This window comes from Gracilinanus agilis, chromosome 2 (assembly GCF_016433145.1).
Source record: "Gracilinanus agilis isolate LMUSP501 chromosome 2, AgileGrace, whole genome shotgun sequence".
In the NCBI taxonomy this organism is placed as follows: domain Eukaryota; kingdom Metazoa; phylum Chordata; class Mammalia; order Didelphimorphia; family Didelphidae; genus Gracilinanus; species Gracilinanus agilis.
The window spans coordinates 224,774,109-224,794,444 of NC_058131.1; the positions used below are offsets into that span (position 1 = coordinate 224,774,109).

Sequence of the window (20,336 nt, forward strand, 5' to 3'; positions counted from 1 at the left end):
CCATCAGCCTTTCCCTGTTAATATACTCTCATAGGTCTTAAATTGTCCTAAATTTACATTATCTATACACTACTTCCCCTCTTCTAAGTAGCATGAGCTCCTTAGAGGAAAGGGCTGTTTTGTTTTTCTTTGTATCCTTAGCACAATGAATGTATATAATAGCAAATGTTTGAGGAATAATGGGTGAATGAATGTTTTCAATATTTATCCTTTTTGACCTTTTCGTAGCTTTTGGCACTCATTATTATAAGTATAGGAGGGTATGGCATAGTGTACTGAGTATTCTATCAGAAAATTGGGAAGCTGGGGTCAAAATCCCCCTTCAAATGTTTATTAGCTGAGTAACTATAGGCTTAACCAACTTAACCTAACTTTTGTTCAGTCTAAGTGTCTTTATAGGAGAAAACTGTTACAATGCTGTAGCATAATAAACCTTTGTGGGTATAATGAAGATCAAATGAAATAATGTAATTGAGTTGCAAATCTTAAGATGCTAAATAAATTCTAGCTATATTATGATGTTCATGATCTTGTTCTTATCTTTAGCTTGGTTCTCATTTATTAAGACCAGTTACCAAATTACCATTTTTAATCTTTGTAACATCTCGCATATGTCCTTTACATTCTTACTAACCCTAGTATTTATCTTTCATTACCAGCTACCTGAAATACATTAATAAACTCTGTATAGCCTTTCCCTTCTCCAATTTGTCCTTACCGCTTCCCAAATCTTTCTTAAGTCTTTCTTAAATCTTTCTTAAATCTCTTCTTATTCCTTCTTCACTGAAAAACAAAACAAAAAACCCAAGCGGTCCCCTATCTTCTGAGTAAAGTTTAAATTTCTACCTGCATTTAAGATCCATAACAATCTGATATTAACTTAGCCTTCTAATTTTATCTCATATTTCCTTGCCCCAGTGCACTCAATATCTCAATAAAGTGAATTATACTCTGAACACAGAGGATAAAGGTTTTCCTCATCTCTGCAGTTTCCAACGAATACTCTTCTTTCATCTACTTTAACTGTTGAATTTCTTGCTGTTCTTTAGAGCCTGATTCAAATACTATTTCCTCCAGGAGGCCATTTCTAATCTCATTATCTATAATTATTTTCTCCCTTAGTCTTTGCACAATGGTTTCTTTTATAACTCTTTAATGGTTTCATCATGTAGTGTTGTATTTTATGGCTGTGTTAGTGCTTTAACTTTTTGTTCATCACTAAGCTCTATAAGGCCATATTCTAAAATTTCTATATTTTGCTGCACAGTCTGCTTTACACACAGTAGGTACTTAATATTTACTGTATATTTTGATTCAAGTACTATATGAAAAAGTGTGAATTTTAAGCATGTTAATGACAGGAGCAGTTTCATTTCTTTTTAACCTATTGCCTATTATAGTAACTAATGCTTATTGACTAATTGTTTAAGTACACATGATTTTTCCAGTGATTGAAAAAGAGGATTGTCTCAGCAAATAAGCACAGGGAATCTTGTCAAATTACACCAACTTGGCTAGAAAACTGAAACAAGAACTTTGAGAGCACCTCCTTATGTTTGGAAAGTTCTGTGGTATTAATCACTGTTAAGAGATAATGTAAAAGTAGTTCCTAAATAGCAAGCCACTGGCTAGCAAGACACAAACTGAAAGTCTGTTAAAGAAAAGGAAGGAAAATGGTGTAATGATGCTAAATGACAATATTATATGAAATCGGAAGAATTAAGGAAATTATTAATCAAGTGGATCCATTGAACAATGAAATAGATCCACTTGAAAGAAAATTATCTTACTAGACAGAGGGTGGAATACTAAAGCAAAGCACCATTTTTGACATCTGCAGTGGCTTTCCCCTTGAACAATGTTGCTTTTTGATTTAGGGCACAGAACTTAGATTCCAGTAGTCAACCACATTAGCATAATATTATCACAATATTTACTCCTTTAAAAATTATATTCATAAACAATTAACTAAACCTAATCCTAGTTCCATTTTGGGGGCCTTAGAACTTCTTGCTCCTAAATAAAACCAAGAATCTGGTCCAGAAAGATAATAGCTTAAATCAATATTTTAGACGATATAATTGACACTCAGATTATTATAAGTGATCTCATGATAAAAGAGTATGGTAGAATCATAAAACTAGTATTCCATTAGAGTTCTTTACTAGATCCAAGTAAGAAAAAATTTCACTTGAATATTTCTCCTTATGATGTACACAGAAAAGAAGATTAAACTCCAGATGGTAAGAGCACTCCAAATACATGAACATATACTATCTGTATATTGCTGACAGTAACTGATCACTGACACTACTGTTATATCCAGTAGCATCGTGTATATATATATATATATATGTGTGTGTGTATATATATAAAAATATGTATATAAGTCACTGTCAACCCATATGTAGGCCCAGCTCATGAAAAAAGGCCATACCTTGGCTCATATCCTGAAGTCTGTATGAAAAGCTATTTGGGTTCAAGGCACCTAGCTGGAAGTAGATCTTTGTGACAGACAATGGATCCAACATGGTAAAAGCAATCAGCGACGGCCGCTACCATGGTATCCGCTGCTTTGTGCATACGTTGAATCTGGTTGTGATCACTGCCCTGAAGAAATATGAGGAAGCAACTGAAGTTGTCGCTATTGCACAAAACATCTGCAAACATTTCCACTACGTTGTGAATTCTACTAACCAGCTGACTTGTAAGTAAAATAATATAATCTGAACTAGGGTATGAGCAAAATGGGCTAATATTTCTTAAAAGAAAAAGTAAAGTTCAATTGAATGAACTTGTTTTGCTAATGAAAACAGAACTTTTAGTCTTTGAATTATCAGTAGTAGCTCTGAATGGATTATTTGGTCAAAATTGGGAAGACATGTAAATACCTTAGCATTTAAAAATTCTTCTGCAAATCAATATACTAAAAAAAAGTCCGTTTTCTTAGGGTTGACACTATACAGACAGGACCAACTACTTCAAGGCTCAAAAATGCAAAAGAAGTCTATATAGTCAAAAAGATAACATGCAGTTTTGCCATTGCATATGTAACTTGAAAGCAACATGCTATTCGAAGAAAGTAGAACTTAAGAGAGGTATTCTGGAAGTTCAAAGGAATGAATATCTCCAAATTAAAAAATAAAACACAAAATCCTAATTAGTTTCATATTCCTGAGCCATATGCCACCAAACAAAAACTGAAAGAAGCAACTCATTACAAGTGAGTAAAGATATATATAGATATTTATTCTGGAGAATCTATGTATGTTTTTCATATCAACTGCAAAAGACGTGAAAACTATTAAAGGTTTGGTGACTAGAAGAGAATCCCCTAGAGAAGGGTTTCTTTAAGCTTGAGGTCTTTGGACCTATTATTAATAACTTTATTATAATATAATTGGTTTCTTTTGTAATCCTTTGAGTCATATAAAACAATTCTGAGAAGGGGTCCATCTACCTTAATAAAATGCCAAAAAGACTGATGACACAGAAATAGCTAATAACTTGCCTTAGAATAAATATTTCAATTTTTGTGTCTTATTTCATATAATGATTATGTTATCTACTGCAGTAGTGGTTATCTACTTGAATTCATTCCAAGAATTATGAAGGAATGGATTTAATTTCTGTCCTAAATGAAGAGAAGATAGAATAAAAATGCCCCTGCCTTATGGGAAAGCATGAAGATAAAAGGTGGAGAAATTAAGAAAAAAATTAAATAAATTTAAGAAGTCTTTCAGAAAAAAAAGTAGATTTTCAATAATATAAAAACAGCTACTATTCCATATAGATTCTTAGGACAGAAAGGATGTTCAGAATAGAGAAACATAAAGAGGGATAAAAATGGCATGTCAAATTGATAACTCTTATTGCTAATAATTTAAGTTAAAAAATTATGAATCTAAAAATTAAGTATCTAAGGGTAATTTGGACTAGAATGCAGAGCTTTCTATAAAGTTTTTTTTTTAAACCCTTAACTTCTGTGTATTGGCTCCTTGGTGGAAGAGTGGTAAGGGTGGGCAATGGGGGTCAAGTGACTTGCCCAGGGTCACACAGCTGAGAAGTGTCTGAGGCCAGATTTGAACCTAGGACCTCCTGTCTCTAGGCCTGACTCTCAATCAACTGAGCTACCCAGCTGCCCCTTCTGTATAGTATTTTAAGAAGGGATTTTTAATTCTAAATCTATACCCTAATGTTCTGCCACTAGGTCTAAAATCTTCACCATTCATTTGCATTGTTTAAATACTGTCTAAAGACCAATGTTAAAATAAAAATATTCTTGAGAGTAACACATTAAGATCTATCAAAGCAGATTACTTTATAAAGTTAATTTCTTATAATCTAACAGAGAAGAATGGATGGAAACTGGACTGTTTTCAGGTAAGGATGAAGGGGGCAGAGGCAGAATGGTCCAAGCTTGTTGAAGTGCAGCTTATATGTAATTTTGACTTCAGACATGTGTTGATTTTTTTGAAATTCATATCACAGCTTCTAATTTTAATTTCCTCATCTGTATGGAGGTCATGGAATTAACCTCTCAAGTACCTTTCAGCTCAAGAACAAGGATACCAAGAGACCTAGTTTTTGTTTTTATTCTTGAATCATTAAAGAAGCTAATTTAAAGGAGAGTATTATGAAGTTTTATGAAGTAGTGTAAGCTCCTTGATGACAGAAGTAATATGTTTATTTTAGATGTTCAATTGTATTATTTATTCATTAGTAGTATTCCTATGGGAAATAATTTTATTTTGACTTTCCATAGTCAGGCTGAAAAAAGCCATTTTCTAATCTCCTCTCTAGCTTCAAGGAATCTAACACCTTTTTAAGAAAAAAATCTTTACCTTGTTTTTTAAAGTTTTTTTCTCCAATTACATGTATAAGCAATTTCCAACATTTTAGAAAGAATTTTGAGTTTTTACTTCTCTCTTTCCTACACCCACTGAAATAGTAAGCAATCACATATAGATTTTACATATGCAATCACATAAATACTTTCCAATTGTGGAAGTAAACTCAAACAAAAAAATTAATAAAGAAATTGAAAAAAGTTTGCTTTTGTCTACATTTAGAGTCCATCAGTTCTTTCTCTGGAAGCAGATGGTGTTTTTAAAAAATCATGAATCTTTTCAGATTGTTTTCGAGAAGTATTTTATTTTTGCCTTATCTACATATATACATAATAACCTTAAATATTAGATGAATTGAAAAACAAAAAAATTATAATAAATTATTTACTGGATAAATATGAAATAGTAATAAATACAAAAAATAATAAAGATTCTGGTGAAAAATTTCATATTGATAGTAGATAAAAGTTTAGGAAGTACATAAGGGCCAGAAATGATTAAAAACTGGTTTTAAATCAATGACTAAACTCTCCAAAAAGGATCTTTTGCCAATAACTTTTAAGTAGTAAATCAAAGTACCTAGAAATTTCATTAACTGGCAACAGAGTCAATTTTGGAAGGTATGGTCTGTCTTATTTAAATTTTATATCTCCCTAAGGGTCAAACACAATGTTCTATAGACTAGGTATACTTAACAAATTTTAGTGTTAATGATCTTTTCAATGAAACCTTTACTTCAGAAGGAGGATGAATAAAAACGTGATAGGTTCAAAAATGTCCTGTTCTGTAAGTTGGGAACATTACTTATTTAACTTTCATTCTTCATCATGGCCCTTGAAGTGACCTTAGGTTATAAAAAGTTAGGTCAGCAGAGTCCAAATTTTGGTATATCACTGAGAAAGAGACAAAGTCTGAGTCTATGATTTTTCTTTTTTTGCTGTTGGGAACTCCATTTCAATTATTTAGGATATATTAATTACCTAATATATGCCAGCCACTGGGGTAAAAAGAAAGGCAAAATCCTGAAAGACTTAAAAATTGAATGAGGAAGGCAATATACAAAAAACTTAAGGTTCAAGATGAACATCTTACTTTCTTTGTAACTTCTAGTCTTACAGAGTTGCCAGAGGGCACTGAGAGACCATACAAAATTGAAAAAGTTTCCACTATAGGCCCAGTGATACCTTAATTGGCCACAAGTCTATCTACATCTCAATAAGCATATTACTATAGCATTGTGTTAACAAATCAGTACAGTAAAATGGGTCAAGTCTCTTAATCTCACCAAGCCTCAATCTGTAAAATGAGGAAGGTCAGATTAGATCATATACATATATAAATCTGTGATCCTAAGTGATACACTGCTTGTGAAGACTATCTAAATTTTGGAAAAGATATGATAGATACTGATTCAGTAGAAACATCAATGCAAACAGGGATTGACTAAAAAATAATTTATGTGAATTTCCTTATGTTTTAATTTCATGTCATTTTATTTTACATATTGCTAAGGGGACAGAGTACATTCCCCATGGCTGTATATCTGGAAACAGAGAGGTCACCAGTAATTTTAAGTATCTAGCAGGCCAATCTCTGAATAAATCTAAATTTATTTTTCAGTTGCTTAAGTTAAATATCAGTTTTGGTGCTTGCTGATGGTGAGGTTAACATGCACAACACAACACTTTATTTGCTTCTTGACTGGCACACTGTATATGTTTAATAGGTGTCTAGAAGGTAGTGCTTAATTGTAATAAATAGCTGAATTGGACCATATTGGAATAAATCAAGTAACTAAATATCTTATGTAAAATTATATGAAAGATGCTAAGCACTTGAGCCCTAGCAAATCTATTTTTGTTACACATGGGGATTTTTTGAGCGCTATTTCATTTCTGAGGTCTCATTGATTGACAAAGTTGAGGTTGCCATTGGTCTGACCCCAGTAGAGTACTGTTTTGGTAGTTCAACTCCAAAGAGAGAAGGGAAAAGGGAGAAGTATTAATCTTTGGCAACACTTTTTCTTCATTTAATCCCTAAGAAATATCTGAATTTGGGCACTATAGTCGTATTTAATTTGGCAGGAGAGTGTGTTGAGGATTATTAGAATAGTGACTCTGGGATTCCTAGTAACATAATACAGCAGTTACTACCAAAAAGGAAATAATGGTTATTAAATAGAATACTTATAATTCCTTAAAACTAGTCTTAACATTGACTCGGGAAGGTTTTGTACGCTAAAGTCAAGAACACAGAAACATGGAGCTTATCACAAGACAGTAAAGTAAGCCAACTTTACTGAAGAGAAATATTCATAAAATGAATGGGTAGTCAGGAAGGATAAATGCAGGAATAGTCAACTTGGGGTTGCAAGAGAGAACAGGGTACATTCTCTCTAATCATTAAAATAGCATGAACTTTTATAGGGTTCTTAGCTGGGTCTAGTAGGAATTGGAAGAAAGGAACAGGCAGAGTGAAGACGGTGGAGTATCATGAACATAGTCAAGTTCTACCACAAAGACTTATAAAATGCATTAGCCAAAGTCTTACCAGGAAAGAATTCAATAAATCATATATTTGGCCCAGATCAATACACAGAGAGTCAAATAAATCTCTGGATACTGGGTATAGCTTGCGGTCAGGAACATGACACAGCATTCTAGCATGTGGGAACTAAAAGAAGAGCAAGGTTGTATGCAAGATGTCCCAGATCAACAAAGGGAAACCAGAGCTTACAAAAAGGGGTGCTGCTAACTGGAAGCTCTTTCTGCTTACTATATATTCAGTTCTAGGTTACAGATCCAGTTCATATTTGGGAGAGGAACTGACTTAGGGATGAGGTTCTGGAACAAGGAGCAATTAGGGGTTAAGAAATGTACTGGGTAAGGAACTGTGTGTTTCTTATTGCAAGAGGGAAAGAATTTCAGTTTGAATCTCCAGATTAATTTGAAGCCTGTAGTGGAAAAACTAAGATAAGAATCCCAGTCCAAAAGGGAACCTTTTTACCCTACTCAACCTGTAGAACTGGCAGACTGTGGTTCCAGCAGACTGCTGGATCTCATTATGCAAGTTCACTTACAATTAACTGAATTTTGGAATTATTTCTGAGGATAAATTGCTTCAAAAAGATAAAAATAGGCTGCTCATTCACATCTATCTATAAATAATATTACTAAGGGCCATCTAGTACTTTTAAAAGTAGAATATATCTATATCTATATATCTCAAAGTGGCTGGTGATTTCATTATGTAGAACATCTTTCCAACTATTCTCCCATAAAATCAAAGACAAGACCATCAGGTGCTACAGGTGTTATTGATTCCTCATGGCACAATAAAGATACCAGCAGAGCACTTGGCATCCACTCTATAAATGCTAAAATTCAAAGAAACCAAAATATTCCAATATAAGATCATAATTTAAGGCTTTGTAATCTTAGGTCTCTACTCAATTACAGATCTATATCCCTTCATATCCTCCAATTTGTAATTTGAAGTTTGAAATCTCCACAAATTAGACCATATTAAAATAAAGTTTCTCTCCAACCAGAGAGAAAGATTTGGATTTCTGTAAAGGTGAGGAGAATTGGTGAATCACATGTCTAATCAGAATATTTGTTGCTCAGACATTTTTCAATTGTGTTCAATTCTTTTTTTTTTTTTAATTTTTTTTTTTAAACCCTTAACTTCGGTGTATTGTCTCATAGGTGGAAGAGTGGTAAGGGTGGGCAATGGGGGTCAAGTGACTTGCCCAGGGTCACACAGCTGGGAAGTGGCTGAGGCCAAATTTGAACCTAGGACCTCCCGTCTCTAAGCCTGGCTCTCAATCCACTGAGCTACCCAGCTGCCCCTTGAGCTACCCAGTTGCCCCTTCAATTCTTTGTTATATCATTTACAGTTTTCTTGACAAAGATACTGGAGTGGTTTGTCATTTCCTTCTCCAGTTCATTTTCCAGATGAGCAAACTGAGGCAAAGAGGGCTAAATGACTTGCCACGGGTCACATAGCAAATAAGTTTCTGAAGCCAGATTTGAAGTCAGAAAGATAAGTCTTCCTGATTTTTATGTTGGAGACTCTATTCACCAAGCCACGTAACTGGCCCAATCAGAATAGGGTATCCTCAAGGTCTTTTTGCAGTTTTAAGCACAGACTTTGGGGACACCCTGTATTCATTCCAATTATTTTACTCTTTGGTTAACTGAAGGTCAGGGGGAAGAGTTGATTTCATTTGATTAAAAGTAGTGACTCCTGTTTTTAAAAGATCTACTACAAAACCCTGAATTAGATTCAGTTAAGTTCAGAGCTCTTTTTGAAAATGCAAAGCTTCCTGGAAAAATTAGATCTATTAAAGGAGAAAAAAAGAATTTCTTGGATTATATAAACTGATAAAAACCTGATAGCCATAAACTGTTCAATGACATGAAGTTTACAGGAGAAAAGAGGTTATTATCAATAAACAAATGAAAAAAACCAACCCTAACAGTTTTGCCTACTGCTTCCAGGACATCTGCTAAGACACTAAAAATTTCTACTAAAACTCAATTTTGATTTTGGTAACACCAGAACAAGTTCGGAAAGCTGTAAACCTACAGCACAAGTGCTGGAGGGAACTGCTCCCCAATTCCACTCCATGCCTGTCTGAGGACATTCTTCATGTGACCCGCCTCTCTGCCCAATAGGAGTGCTTCCTTGCCTGTCTGGGGTAAGAGGATGGCTCACATGTGGCATGAAGGTACAGGCTGGGTACTTGGTCTCTAAAAGGTTTGCCATCACTGCCCTAAAGCAAGCATCTACAGTGATTAGCTAGTTCAATTGAACTTTTTTTTCCTCACATGTTCTGAGAGGTCAAGGTAGAAGCAAAAAGGATTTTTCTTTCAACATGAAGAGATTAGCACATATGTTTTTCACTCTCTCCCTTTTTATGTTTAGTAGGGCACAGAACAGTATTTAAATGATCTCTCTTTTAGTAGGAACCTTTAGGATTATTCCTAACAAATCTAAAGAATCTATTATGTCTTACAAAGAATTTGAAAAATACTCAAAAAAAGTTTTTAGTCTCTCAGATTTGGCAATGACAACAAATGTTAACAAGATGAAAAATACTACAGGCTGCACACTGACTTAGAGCAACCCTTCACATTCTTCTCTCTATCAAATTAAGTTTAGGGTAATCTCCACCATGTATAACATTCATTAATTCATTAAATTCTTACCATCTGTCCTGCTATCAATTTTAAGACAGAAGAGCAGTAAGAGCTAGAAAATTGTGCTTAAGTGACTTGTAAAGGGTCACAGAGCTAGGAAGCATATGAGACCAAATTTGAATGCAGGTCCTCCCAATTTCCAAGCCTTGTGCTCTATTTGCTATGCTATTTAGCTACCCCTACTGCATAACATTTAGAAAAACAAATCTACTGGTGCAAATTAATAACTGTTTTACAAAAGACATAAACAACTAAAGATTTTGAAGTGAATAACAGTTTCAGGAAGAGTGTGAGCTTTTAAAATTCTTCTTTATTGTAAGAATCTCAATGCTTCAGTATAGCAGAATCTTATTTACTATACAACTCAATTTCAATTAGTGAGACTAAAAAAACTTCCTGATGTAGTCACATTTTTGAAAACCACACTGCACAGTTCCTTTGGTTTGGAATCAGTTACCATATTTTATATAATTTTAACTAGAAATAGGTTGAAGGATCAATTCTTTGCTGAAAGGGGTAGTATTCACCTATTTCTTGAGTGTTCACAGATATAAATAAAGGAGCTTATTTTTAGACACACTTCAGTTTTAGGCAATGAACCTGAAATTCATAGGTCTGTTAAAAAAAAAAATGATCCAAGGATTGTTTCTATTATGGTGGCTCTACATTTATAGCTGCCAAAATACTTAACTGTACATTCTGAGTAACATAAGTACATCCCAACCATTAATTTTAAATTAATTTTAAACTTGAAATGAATGATATAAACAGACAAAAGCAGGAAAGTAGTGATACGTACAAGAGGACAAAGTAGCTTTATGAAGAGATAATCAATCTAATGCTATAATTAAGCTCAACCAGAACAGTTTCCACTACCAAGGGAACAGAATGGGTGAGGAGGAAGTTTCTAATAACAATGATTATAGGTACTCGAGACATCTAAAACAAAATGAGTTTGGCCCACAATAGTATATTTTGTTTTCTAAGATATCTCAAAAATTTTCTACAATAAAACAATATATAACAGAGAAAACCAGCAAAGAATAATCTATATGTTAATTCTTCTAAGTCAACAATCGTTTTTAAAGTACTTACTATGTACCAGGCACTCAACTTAGCGATATATATATATATATATACACACACACACACACACACACACACACACACACACACACACATACATACAGTTAAAAAAGTTTCTCACCTTAAATGGCTCACTTTTTGAAAAAAACTCTTACCTTCTACCTTAGAATCAATACGGTATTATTGGTCCCAAGGCAGAAGAGCAGTAAGGGCTAGGCAATGGGGGTTAAATGACTTGTCCAGGGTCACACAGCTAGGAAGTGTCTAAGGCCATATTTGAAGTCCTGGGACTTCCAGTCTTCTAGGCCTGGCTCTCAATCCACTGAGCCACCCAGCTCCTTGCCTCAAATTTTAAAACAAGAAAAAGACAGGCAAATGACTATATACATACATAATGTATACATCTTATAATGTATATGAAGGAAACTAGAAGTAATCTTAGAGGTAGAGTACTACTATTAAGGGGCAGTAGGAAAGTCTTAAAAAGTACAAATTACTAGAATTAGGCAACAAAATACAGAAGTCATTACAGTTTCTAATGTGATCACATTAAAGGTAAGTGTTAAGCTTGGCAATAAATATGTATAGTTACTTCCAAGGTTTTTATTACCTTAGGAAAATATTTAAAATTTAAGATTACTCAATATTAAATACAGTTTTCAGAATAAACTGGTTAGGTTAACCTTAATAAAGTTATTTCAAATCCTAGTGGTAAATTTTGCCTCTAGATTTGAGTAAAATATTTTGCCTTTATTTACTTATTTACAATCCACAAAGATCCATCATGAAAGATTTTTGTAGGATATAGAAAAAGACTGCATAGAAGGAGAGCTGTGGTCTATCTCAATGGAGGAAGAATTCATATCTATGATATCACAGATTCAATTAAATTCTAAAATAGGTTTTGCCTACACATAAGATAATTGTCTACAATAGATATTCAAAATATATGTGATTTCATGGAGTTTTAGAGTAGAAAATCACCACTAATTATCACCATCTAGGGATTTCATAAGTAGCAATGGCATGCAAAATGACAACATCACAACTGAATCAAAATAACATGGCTTCTTTATAGGTTTTCTGGGACATGTGCACTCTTCTTTGCATCTAGAATCCTTAGAAGATCAGCTTATAAACCATATGATTCAACCAGTTTCTACTTCAACCCTGGTTACTCCTTAGCTCTGATGATAAATTTACTTCCAATGCAGGCAAAGAAATTGGAAAAATGTTTTCATTATTTGCACAGGTTTCCTGAGTTTACAAATAGTACAAAAGTGAACCCAAATAAAGTGAGTTACATAAGAATATAACATGACTGATAGAATCGATATTTTATTTACTTATTTTTGATGACATTTTATTCATTCAGACTTTTTGCAAAGTAGACTTGCTAAGTTCCTTCATAAAGGCTCTTGTGGTGTTTCTTTTAACTGTTTCTAAAGAAAAGAGTTTGAAGTTATAGAAGTTTGTTTATTTATTGTACCAAAAAGCTCCAAGTCCTCCTATGGAAGGACTCAGATATGAAGCAGGTTACCAATCATGAGCCTTTTTTGAGAAGGCACTCCTATCTCCTAACTCCAAGCATTTTCATTGGCTGTGCCTCATGATAGAATAATTTCTCTTCTCAATTCTGCCTCTTAGCTTTCCCTCAGGCCCTGGACAAAATCTCACCTATACCAGGAAGCTTTTCCTGATGTCTAAATTTTAGTGCCTTTCCTCTGCAATAAATGAAAAAATAAAACCAAAAGCAAAAATCTATTTCACAAGTATAAAAAAAAGGAAGGTGTGACTAGGCAACAGCTTCTCTGAAATTAGGAATTATAATGGAATATAAGCATAATGGAGGTAAGCAGCTGGCTCAGGAGATAGAGAGTACTAGGCCTGGAGTCAGGAATAACTGGGTTAAAATTCACCCTCAGACACTGGGAAATATTGGACTAGCCACTTGCCTTAATCCACTGGAGAAGGGAATGACAGACCACTCCAGTATCTTTGTCAAGAAAACCCAATGTACACTATTGGCATGCTATGATCCATGGGGTCATGAAGAGCCAGACATGATTAGATAAAAATGTACAACACAAAAAAAGTATAGTATCAACAGTGACATGGTAATCAAAAAAATCTAATGAGACAACAGGCGATGTATAGTACCCAGAACTAGGAAGGTGGCAGTTCTACTGTTCTCAGTACTGTTCAGAATAACTGTAGAACGCCATATTTTAGGAAGTACATTGACAAGCTGGAGAGAATTCAAAGGGAGGTAAAGGTTCTCCAGTTCCTGGAACATGGTAAGAACTATATAAATGTTAGCTATTATATCATCATCAACATCATCAACATCATCATCATCATCACTGATAAAATTGGGGATATTCATTCTATAGGGGGAAAAAAAAGCCATAGGGAGGAGGCCCGGAAAACTTTCTTCAAGTTTTTACAGGACTGCCACATGAAAAACAGATTGAACATGACATGTGCAGTTTGACCCTAGAGGGTACTGAGTATGAACTGCAAAGAACACAATGTAGGTTTGCTTTGAGGAAAAACTAACATTTTAGACTATCTAAACAAATAGATTGTTTTGGGAGGCAATGTTTTCCTTTTCAGACAACAGTTGGAAGAAGTCTTCTGGCTTGGAACACATACTTAGTATTGATTCTAAGTTATAAGAAAATGTTCAAAATTAATTAATTTTTAAAAAGAGAGACTAGAAGATACTGGATATGGCAAAAAACTACCACCATTACAAAAAATGGAAATGGAGTACATCTTAATGGATAAGAATGACTAGTTGTTGATATGGGAAACTAAGGGCCTCAGTGGATATACAGCAAGGCTTAAAAGTCAGGAGGATCTGTGATCAAATCTGGTCCCAGACACTTCTTAGCTGTATGACTCTGGGAAAATCACTTAACCCCAAATGTCTAGCTCTTACTGCGCTTCTATTGGTTATTTAGGTCAATCTTAACATTAAAAGAAATGATAAATTTGGGATCGTGATATGTTGTACAATTACAACAGTTCTCAACTTCTTTAAAACACCTGTTGACTTTAAAAATAGGAAATAAATAAAAGAGGACAGGTGACTCGGATTATTGCTATTTCTTAGAGAAGTTAAACCATTTCTAAAATAATTATAATAAACATTAAGGCAAAAAAAGAAAAGAAAAATCCAGATACCATGTTAAATGGGAAACATTTGATCTCCTCACCAAATGAAGGGGCACAGAACTAAGAGCAACACTGATTTATTGCAAAAATTAATAGTTGTATAAATATCTTCTAGCAGGAGCAAGACTGTTTTTGGAAGAATGAAAGGTGATTTAAAAAATATCATAGAATAAGGTGATATATAGAGAGTAGTACTATCTACAAAATAGTTCAAGGGAAAGACAAATGATAGAAATCTTGGCTAGAAATTAGATATGACAACACTGAGAATCTTTATAGTAACTAATCTGCCATTAAGGAGGTATATAGCACAATTTTATTAGCATTCATGGAATCAAATTTACAGTTGTTCTGCAGAAAGAGAAACTTAAAAACAATGGAAAAGATCACAAAGAGTGTTATTATTCTTCCAAAAAGGAATCAAGAGGAAACTGGCAAATATCCTGTGTATCTAATTTCTCATAGCTATTATATCTTTATAAGAATGGTCCATGTCTCAAGTGAGTTATTCTTGACAAATAATATGAAAAATGATTTCATTTCATTTGATTTTCAAAATAGCCATATGATGTACATATTATTATTCATGGTTTACAGAAGAAAAAACAAAGATCTGTGAGAGAAGGATTTTTGCTTGGGTCATTTTGACTCAAAGAATAACCTCTCCATTGTCCTTTCTAGCTGACAGACATAAAAAGGATATATATATATATCCTTTTTATGTCTTTATATATATATGGGTTTTACAGATAGTTCTCTTCAGAAGATGCATCTTGTTACAAAACTGGCACAAGAGATTTAAAATCCCTAGGTATATGTTTCTTGCTTGCAGAACAATATTTCAATTGGATAAAACCACGTGGAGCATTATTGATACTTGATATTTTATGATGCGTATGTCAAGATTATATTGAAAGATAGAAGAGAAATCTATTCCAATCCCAATTTGTTACAGCAGAGAGGATGAAAGGCTGGGAAAAATTAGGAGAATTGCCCAGATTTATACAGAACATGGATTTGAAGATACAATCAATCAAAAAACAGTTATTAAAGATTTTCATGGTATGGGGAAACAAATAGAGGTAAAAATAGTCTTTAATCTCCTGATAAGTGAGGAATAAAATAGAGATACATGAAATTAGTCAAGAGTATTTACTTGTGTCAAGGAAGACATCTTCTCGAAAGTCTAAATGAATATGAGATTGTCAATTGATGGTGAGGTCCTCTAGATGCCCTTTTTTATCAACCCCTGAACAAAAGTTTTATTAAGACTATCCAAAATATCTTGGCCTGGAAATTCACGCGAGACAAAGAAAAACCAACAATGGTTGTATATTTCCCATATTATGACATGCAATTATATGGGTAGTACACTAAATTAATCTAGTGATTTCATATATAGAGGTAGAGTTATGCATATAAAAATAAATAAGCAAAATTAGGACAAATTGTGGATAAAGACTATACCATATTACCAATGAAAATCCACACAAAAGAAGTGGTACAGAAAGATATCAAAGACATACAATGGAAAGGAGTATGCCATATAGCAAGAATTATGGAAAATAAATGCTAATAGAAAGACAAACTGATTTTTGCATGAACTTATGAAATATCAAAAAAAAAAGTTTCCATTGTTCTAGGTAGATCATAGACAAGTATTATAAAGAAAAAGAATGCATAGGTGAGTTTTCGGTAGCTCTATACACTTAAAAGGATCATAGGGCTAAAATATCATAGATCTAGAGCTGAGAGGAATCCAATAGCCAACTAATTTAGTCCAATCATTTTATAGATAAAGGCTTGTCCAATATCACGGTAATAGTGGTAGAAGATAGGATTTGAATGCAGATCTTTTTATTCTATAAAATGTGCTTTCCTCTGTACCATATTCTCTCCATTATTTAAATAGTCAAACTACCACATCTTTGCAAATTTTGAAGTATCTTGAAAATCCTGATTTGCATTAGCATAAAACTCACCAAAATATAATGCAAAATAAAATACTAAGAAAATTCACCCAGTATAAACACAGTATGTACAACTAACTCTTAAAATTATATATACCTTGTCTTAAACAGTTGGCATAAAGTAAAATCAACTTTTATTTTCCTTGATTTTTCAAAACACATATGACATTGAACTAACTTCAACACACTATATTGTTTTATTCTGTTATTCTAATGATGTAGAGACATTACCACAAAAAAGATCCTGTTATGGACCTTCATAGTACCACCATGATGAAAACTATTTTACATTTTACTTCAGTGCTGTTTGAATAATATGAACTCCTAACCTTCCAGACCCCTAATCCTCACTTACCATGTCCACTTGGGTTCACTTTTTGATTTCACCCTAATTTATAGTCCTCAGTATTTGGCATTCAATCACTGAAAAGAGAATGTCATGACATCACTCTCAACCTCCTAAACCAGGATAATCTGAGAAGTTTTTATTCTCTGAAAGGAAAAACTATGAAATAACTAATTGTACATTTCTAAGAAGTGATTTTACTTGGGTCTTTTTACCTCTATCTTAGAAGAATAAGGCAGAAAACAGAAAATACAAGGGAGAAAAGTGTCTTTTAAGAATTACAATGAAAAAGCAACAAATGATGAGTTATAATGAAACTAAATTTTCTGGCAGTTAAAAAAAAAAGTAAAAGCCTAAAAACAGGGTTGTTAAGTCTACTAATTTTCTAGTAAATTATAACTTTAATGAAATATTACAGTCTAACTTAATAAACAGATGATGAAAGAAAAGTACTGTATAATTTTTTAGAGTGCTCTTAATCAGTTAAAAAAGATTATCATCATGGGTATCAATTTAACAGGAAAAGATGATTTGAGGAGAATTCTTCCATGTATTACATAATTTAAGGGAAATCAAACTATGTAACACACATGTATGAATGTTTGGATCATTTCAATTACAAAATTATAATGGATTAGATGTAAGGTCAAAATGCATGAACACACATCATTATACCTCAAACGATTAGTGTAGGTATCCACACATGTCTTCATTTTGGCTAATAATGTTCCAACTGAAGCTTGAGATTCAGATTGTTCCTCCTCCTCTTCACCATTTTCTGCAGAGAGAGGTAACAATAAGGGCACCATGGATGTACACGAAGCAATGGCACGGAGCAACTCCAGCAGAGCTCGGTAGAGAGGAACATGTCTGGCCATATCGAGAACTATAACATGGGAAAATAAAAGAAATGTAAAGTAAATATACATGCAGTATCAGTACAAGTTTAAAACAATGCTGCATTTATATCGATCTTAGAGGAATTAAAACATTTTTCTTTACTTACCTTCAGAAGCTTGAAAACTGAGGTCACCATGATGTCAATGTCTGTGTACTACATTTAAAAGTAAAAATATCTTTCACGTGTACCATTTATGAATTTAGAAGAATAATATACTAAAACTCCAATCTGAATGATTAACTTTACAGATAACAGACATTTTAAGAACATAAAAAACTGTGGGAAAATGTCAATGAATAAAAGTGCAAAACAATTTCAGTTGATGATTTAAATAACAAAATATCCTCAAAGTGATGTCACCATTTGTTATATAAAAGAAATGAACTCAGCCTATCCAAAAACCTATATTATAGAGAGAAAAAGATTTTTGAGGATGCTCTTTGATTTAATCGAATTTGTGTTAAAAATTATATTATCTTATTTCTATGTATAAGGGCACTTGGCATTCCTTCTCTTACCATCTAGAGCTAACCAATTATCAGGTTCTATGAATTTTTTCTGTTGAAAATCAAATTGTGCTGCTGTCTTCTAAATCACCTAGGATATATCTATTTTATTACTCACAATCTCTAAAATTCATACATTTCATTTGCACTGAGATGCTCCTAGTTCAGTTAAAATAATATTAGACTGATAATGAGTACCTTTGCTTTTAGTCTTCTCCCTCAATTCCACCCTCAGTACTACAGGTTAAAGGCTAATTTCCTTAGCAGTTATCCAATATACACATTCCTTGCCATTACTTTGCAAATTATTTTCCCCCTTTCAGCATTATCTTCATAAGTACCCCATTATAAGCTCCTTGCTTTAGCCAAATGGTTCCCCCAAAAGTGATTTGTGCTATTTTTGTCTATACCTATTTTTCAGGTCATTTCCTTTTCACAATCCTAATTATCCAGTTTTTAAAATCTGGCACAAATCCCATGTCTATACTCTCTTCCAATATAATACCAACCCAATTTGACTTTCTTGTCCTTTAAATTGGTAAAGCAGTTATTTGTATAATAACAGGAACAATTGCCAATAAATCACATAACTACCTTGTGACAGTCTGTTTGGTACAATAGAAAGAACACTGGCTATCAAGTCAAGGCATATCAGTTTGAATCCTATCAGCCCATGGACAGGTAATTTCCTGTTCTTAGAGCTATGTTTCCTCATCTATAAAATTAGGTGGTTGATCAGAAGATCCTTGGAGTCTGTTCCAACATATGGTGTTATGATCTCACAGATCAGAGGTGCTAAGATAGAACACAGTTCCTGAAGTCCTGGGACCCACCATCTCATAGTTGTCAGATACTCTGGAGCTCCATTTTTCTTATTTCTGAGGGAGGGACAGTACGATGAACACCAGTGGTGTCCAACTTAAACAGAAACGGGTCCCTGTTGGTTGAATATTGAGTAAGAAAAGCATAAATTAACATAATCTATGTTGTACTTTATTTTGTTAAACACTCCTCAATTATATTTTAAGAAGGTTGAGGATGTCCACAGGTTTTACGTGGGCCTTCATGCAGCACACAGTTTGATAACACAGACGTGGCTGTACACCTTCACAGAGGTATGAGAGGAAAGCTAGCATCATTACGATATTACACTTAAAGACAACGGATTATACAAGACTATAACCCAGCTCTAACCACTTCAGAGCTATGTGAATTTTGTAAGTCAGTGTCCTGCTACATAAAAAGAGATAATATCACTCATTCTGTCTAATTCAAGCAGCAGTTATGAGGATAGAAGGATACAATGATTCTGCAACAGTGGGTGAAAATTTCCTCATCACTCTGAATCAAAGAACAATGTAAAGAAAGCAGCACTATGACAGCTGCAAGATTATATCCTTTAAGAGGAACTATTTTTCATATTTCTTTCACTTGGTATTTTTTAATTTAAAATTTATTTAAAAGGACATACAAACCTAAAAATATATGTCATACAGGGGAAGGGGGAGGAGTTCTTATCTATGACACTACACTATGTATGGTTTAAAACTTAGTTTTAGTTTCAAATGTTCTCCCTTCCTTCTTGCTTCCCCTATATATCAACACTGCTCTGCTTATCTGTTTCCCCTTTTTGAAACTTAAAAAAAAAGACACCATTCAGTGACACTCTTCTTTTATCACTATTAGTATTCCTCCTCCCCTTCCAATTCTCTAACTTTCTCCTTTCAATAAAAGTGTTCCTTGTATCAAATAAGTAGTGAGGGAAGACAAATCCACATATTGACTGTGTGAAAATGTCAAATGCTTTCTGCAAAAGAGTCTAAAACAATTCACCACCAATTGGTTGGGTTCATTGCATTAATAATACTTCTCAATATTCTTTGTAGGTAAAAAGCACTCAGATGCTTCATTCATTCAATCTTAGTTGTTTTCCTTTAAAATATTGTAGTTGGTAGGCAGCTGGATAGCTCAGTGGATAGAGAGCCAGGCCTAGAGATGGAAGGTCGTAGGTTTAAATCTGGCCTTAGACACTTCCTGTCTTTGTGACCCTGGGCAAGTCATTTCACCCCCACTGCCTAGCCCTTACAATTCTTCTGCCTTGGAACCAATATACATAAATGATTTTCTTGGTCCTGTTCACTCTACCCCCCACAACTATTTATGATTCTGTATTTTTCTAAAGCACAATAATATTCCACTGCATTCGAATACAATAATTTGCTTAATCATTCCTCAAATGAAAGGCACCAACTATGTTTGTAATTCTTTGCTAAAAGTGACTGAGTTCCCATAG

The 20,336-nt window shown here is 33.6% G+C and overlaps 1 protein-coding gene across 2 annotated transcripts in view; it reads right to left on the reverse strand.

Moving 5' to 3' along the window:
• The window catches only part of BIRC6 (baculoviral IAP repeat containing 6), a 325,846-nt gene that overhangs the window by 60,707 nt on the left and 244,803 nt on the right, over positions 1-20,336 (reverse strand). For both annotated transcript variants that reach the window (XM_044663691.1, XM_044663690.1), the window contains exon 66: positions 17,312-17,522. In XM_044663691.1, the coding sequence (XP_044519626.1) occupies positions 17,312-17,522 (211 nt within the window). The remainder of the gene's footprint in view (positions 1-17,311; positions 17,523-20,336) is intronic.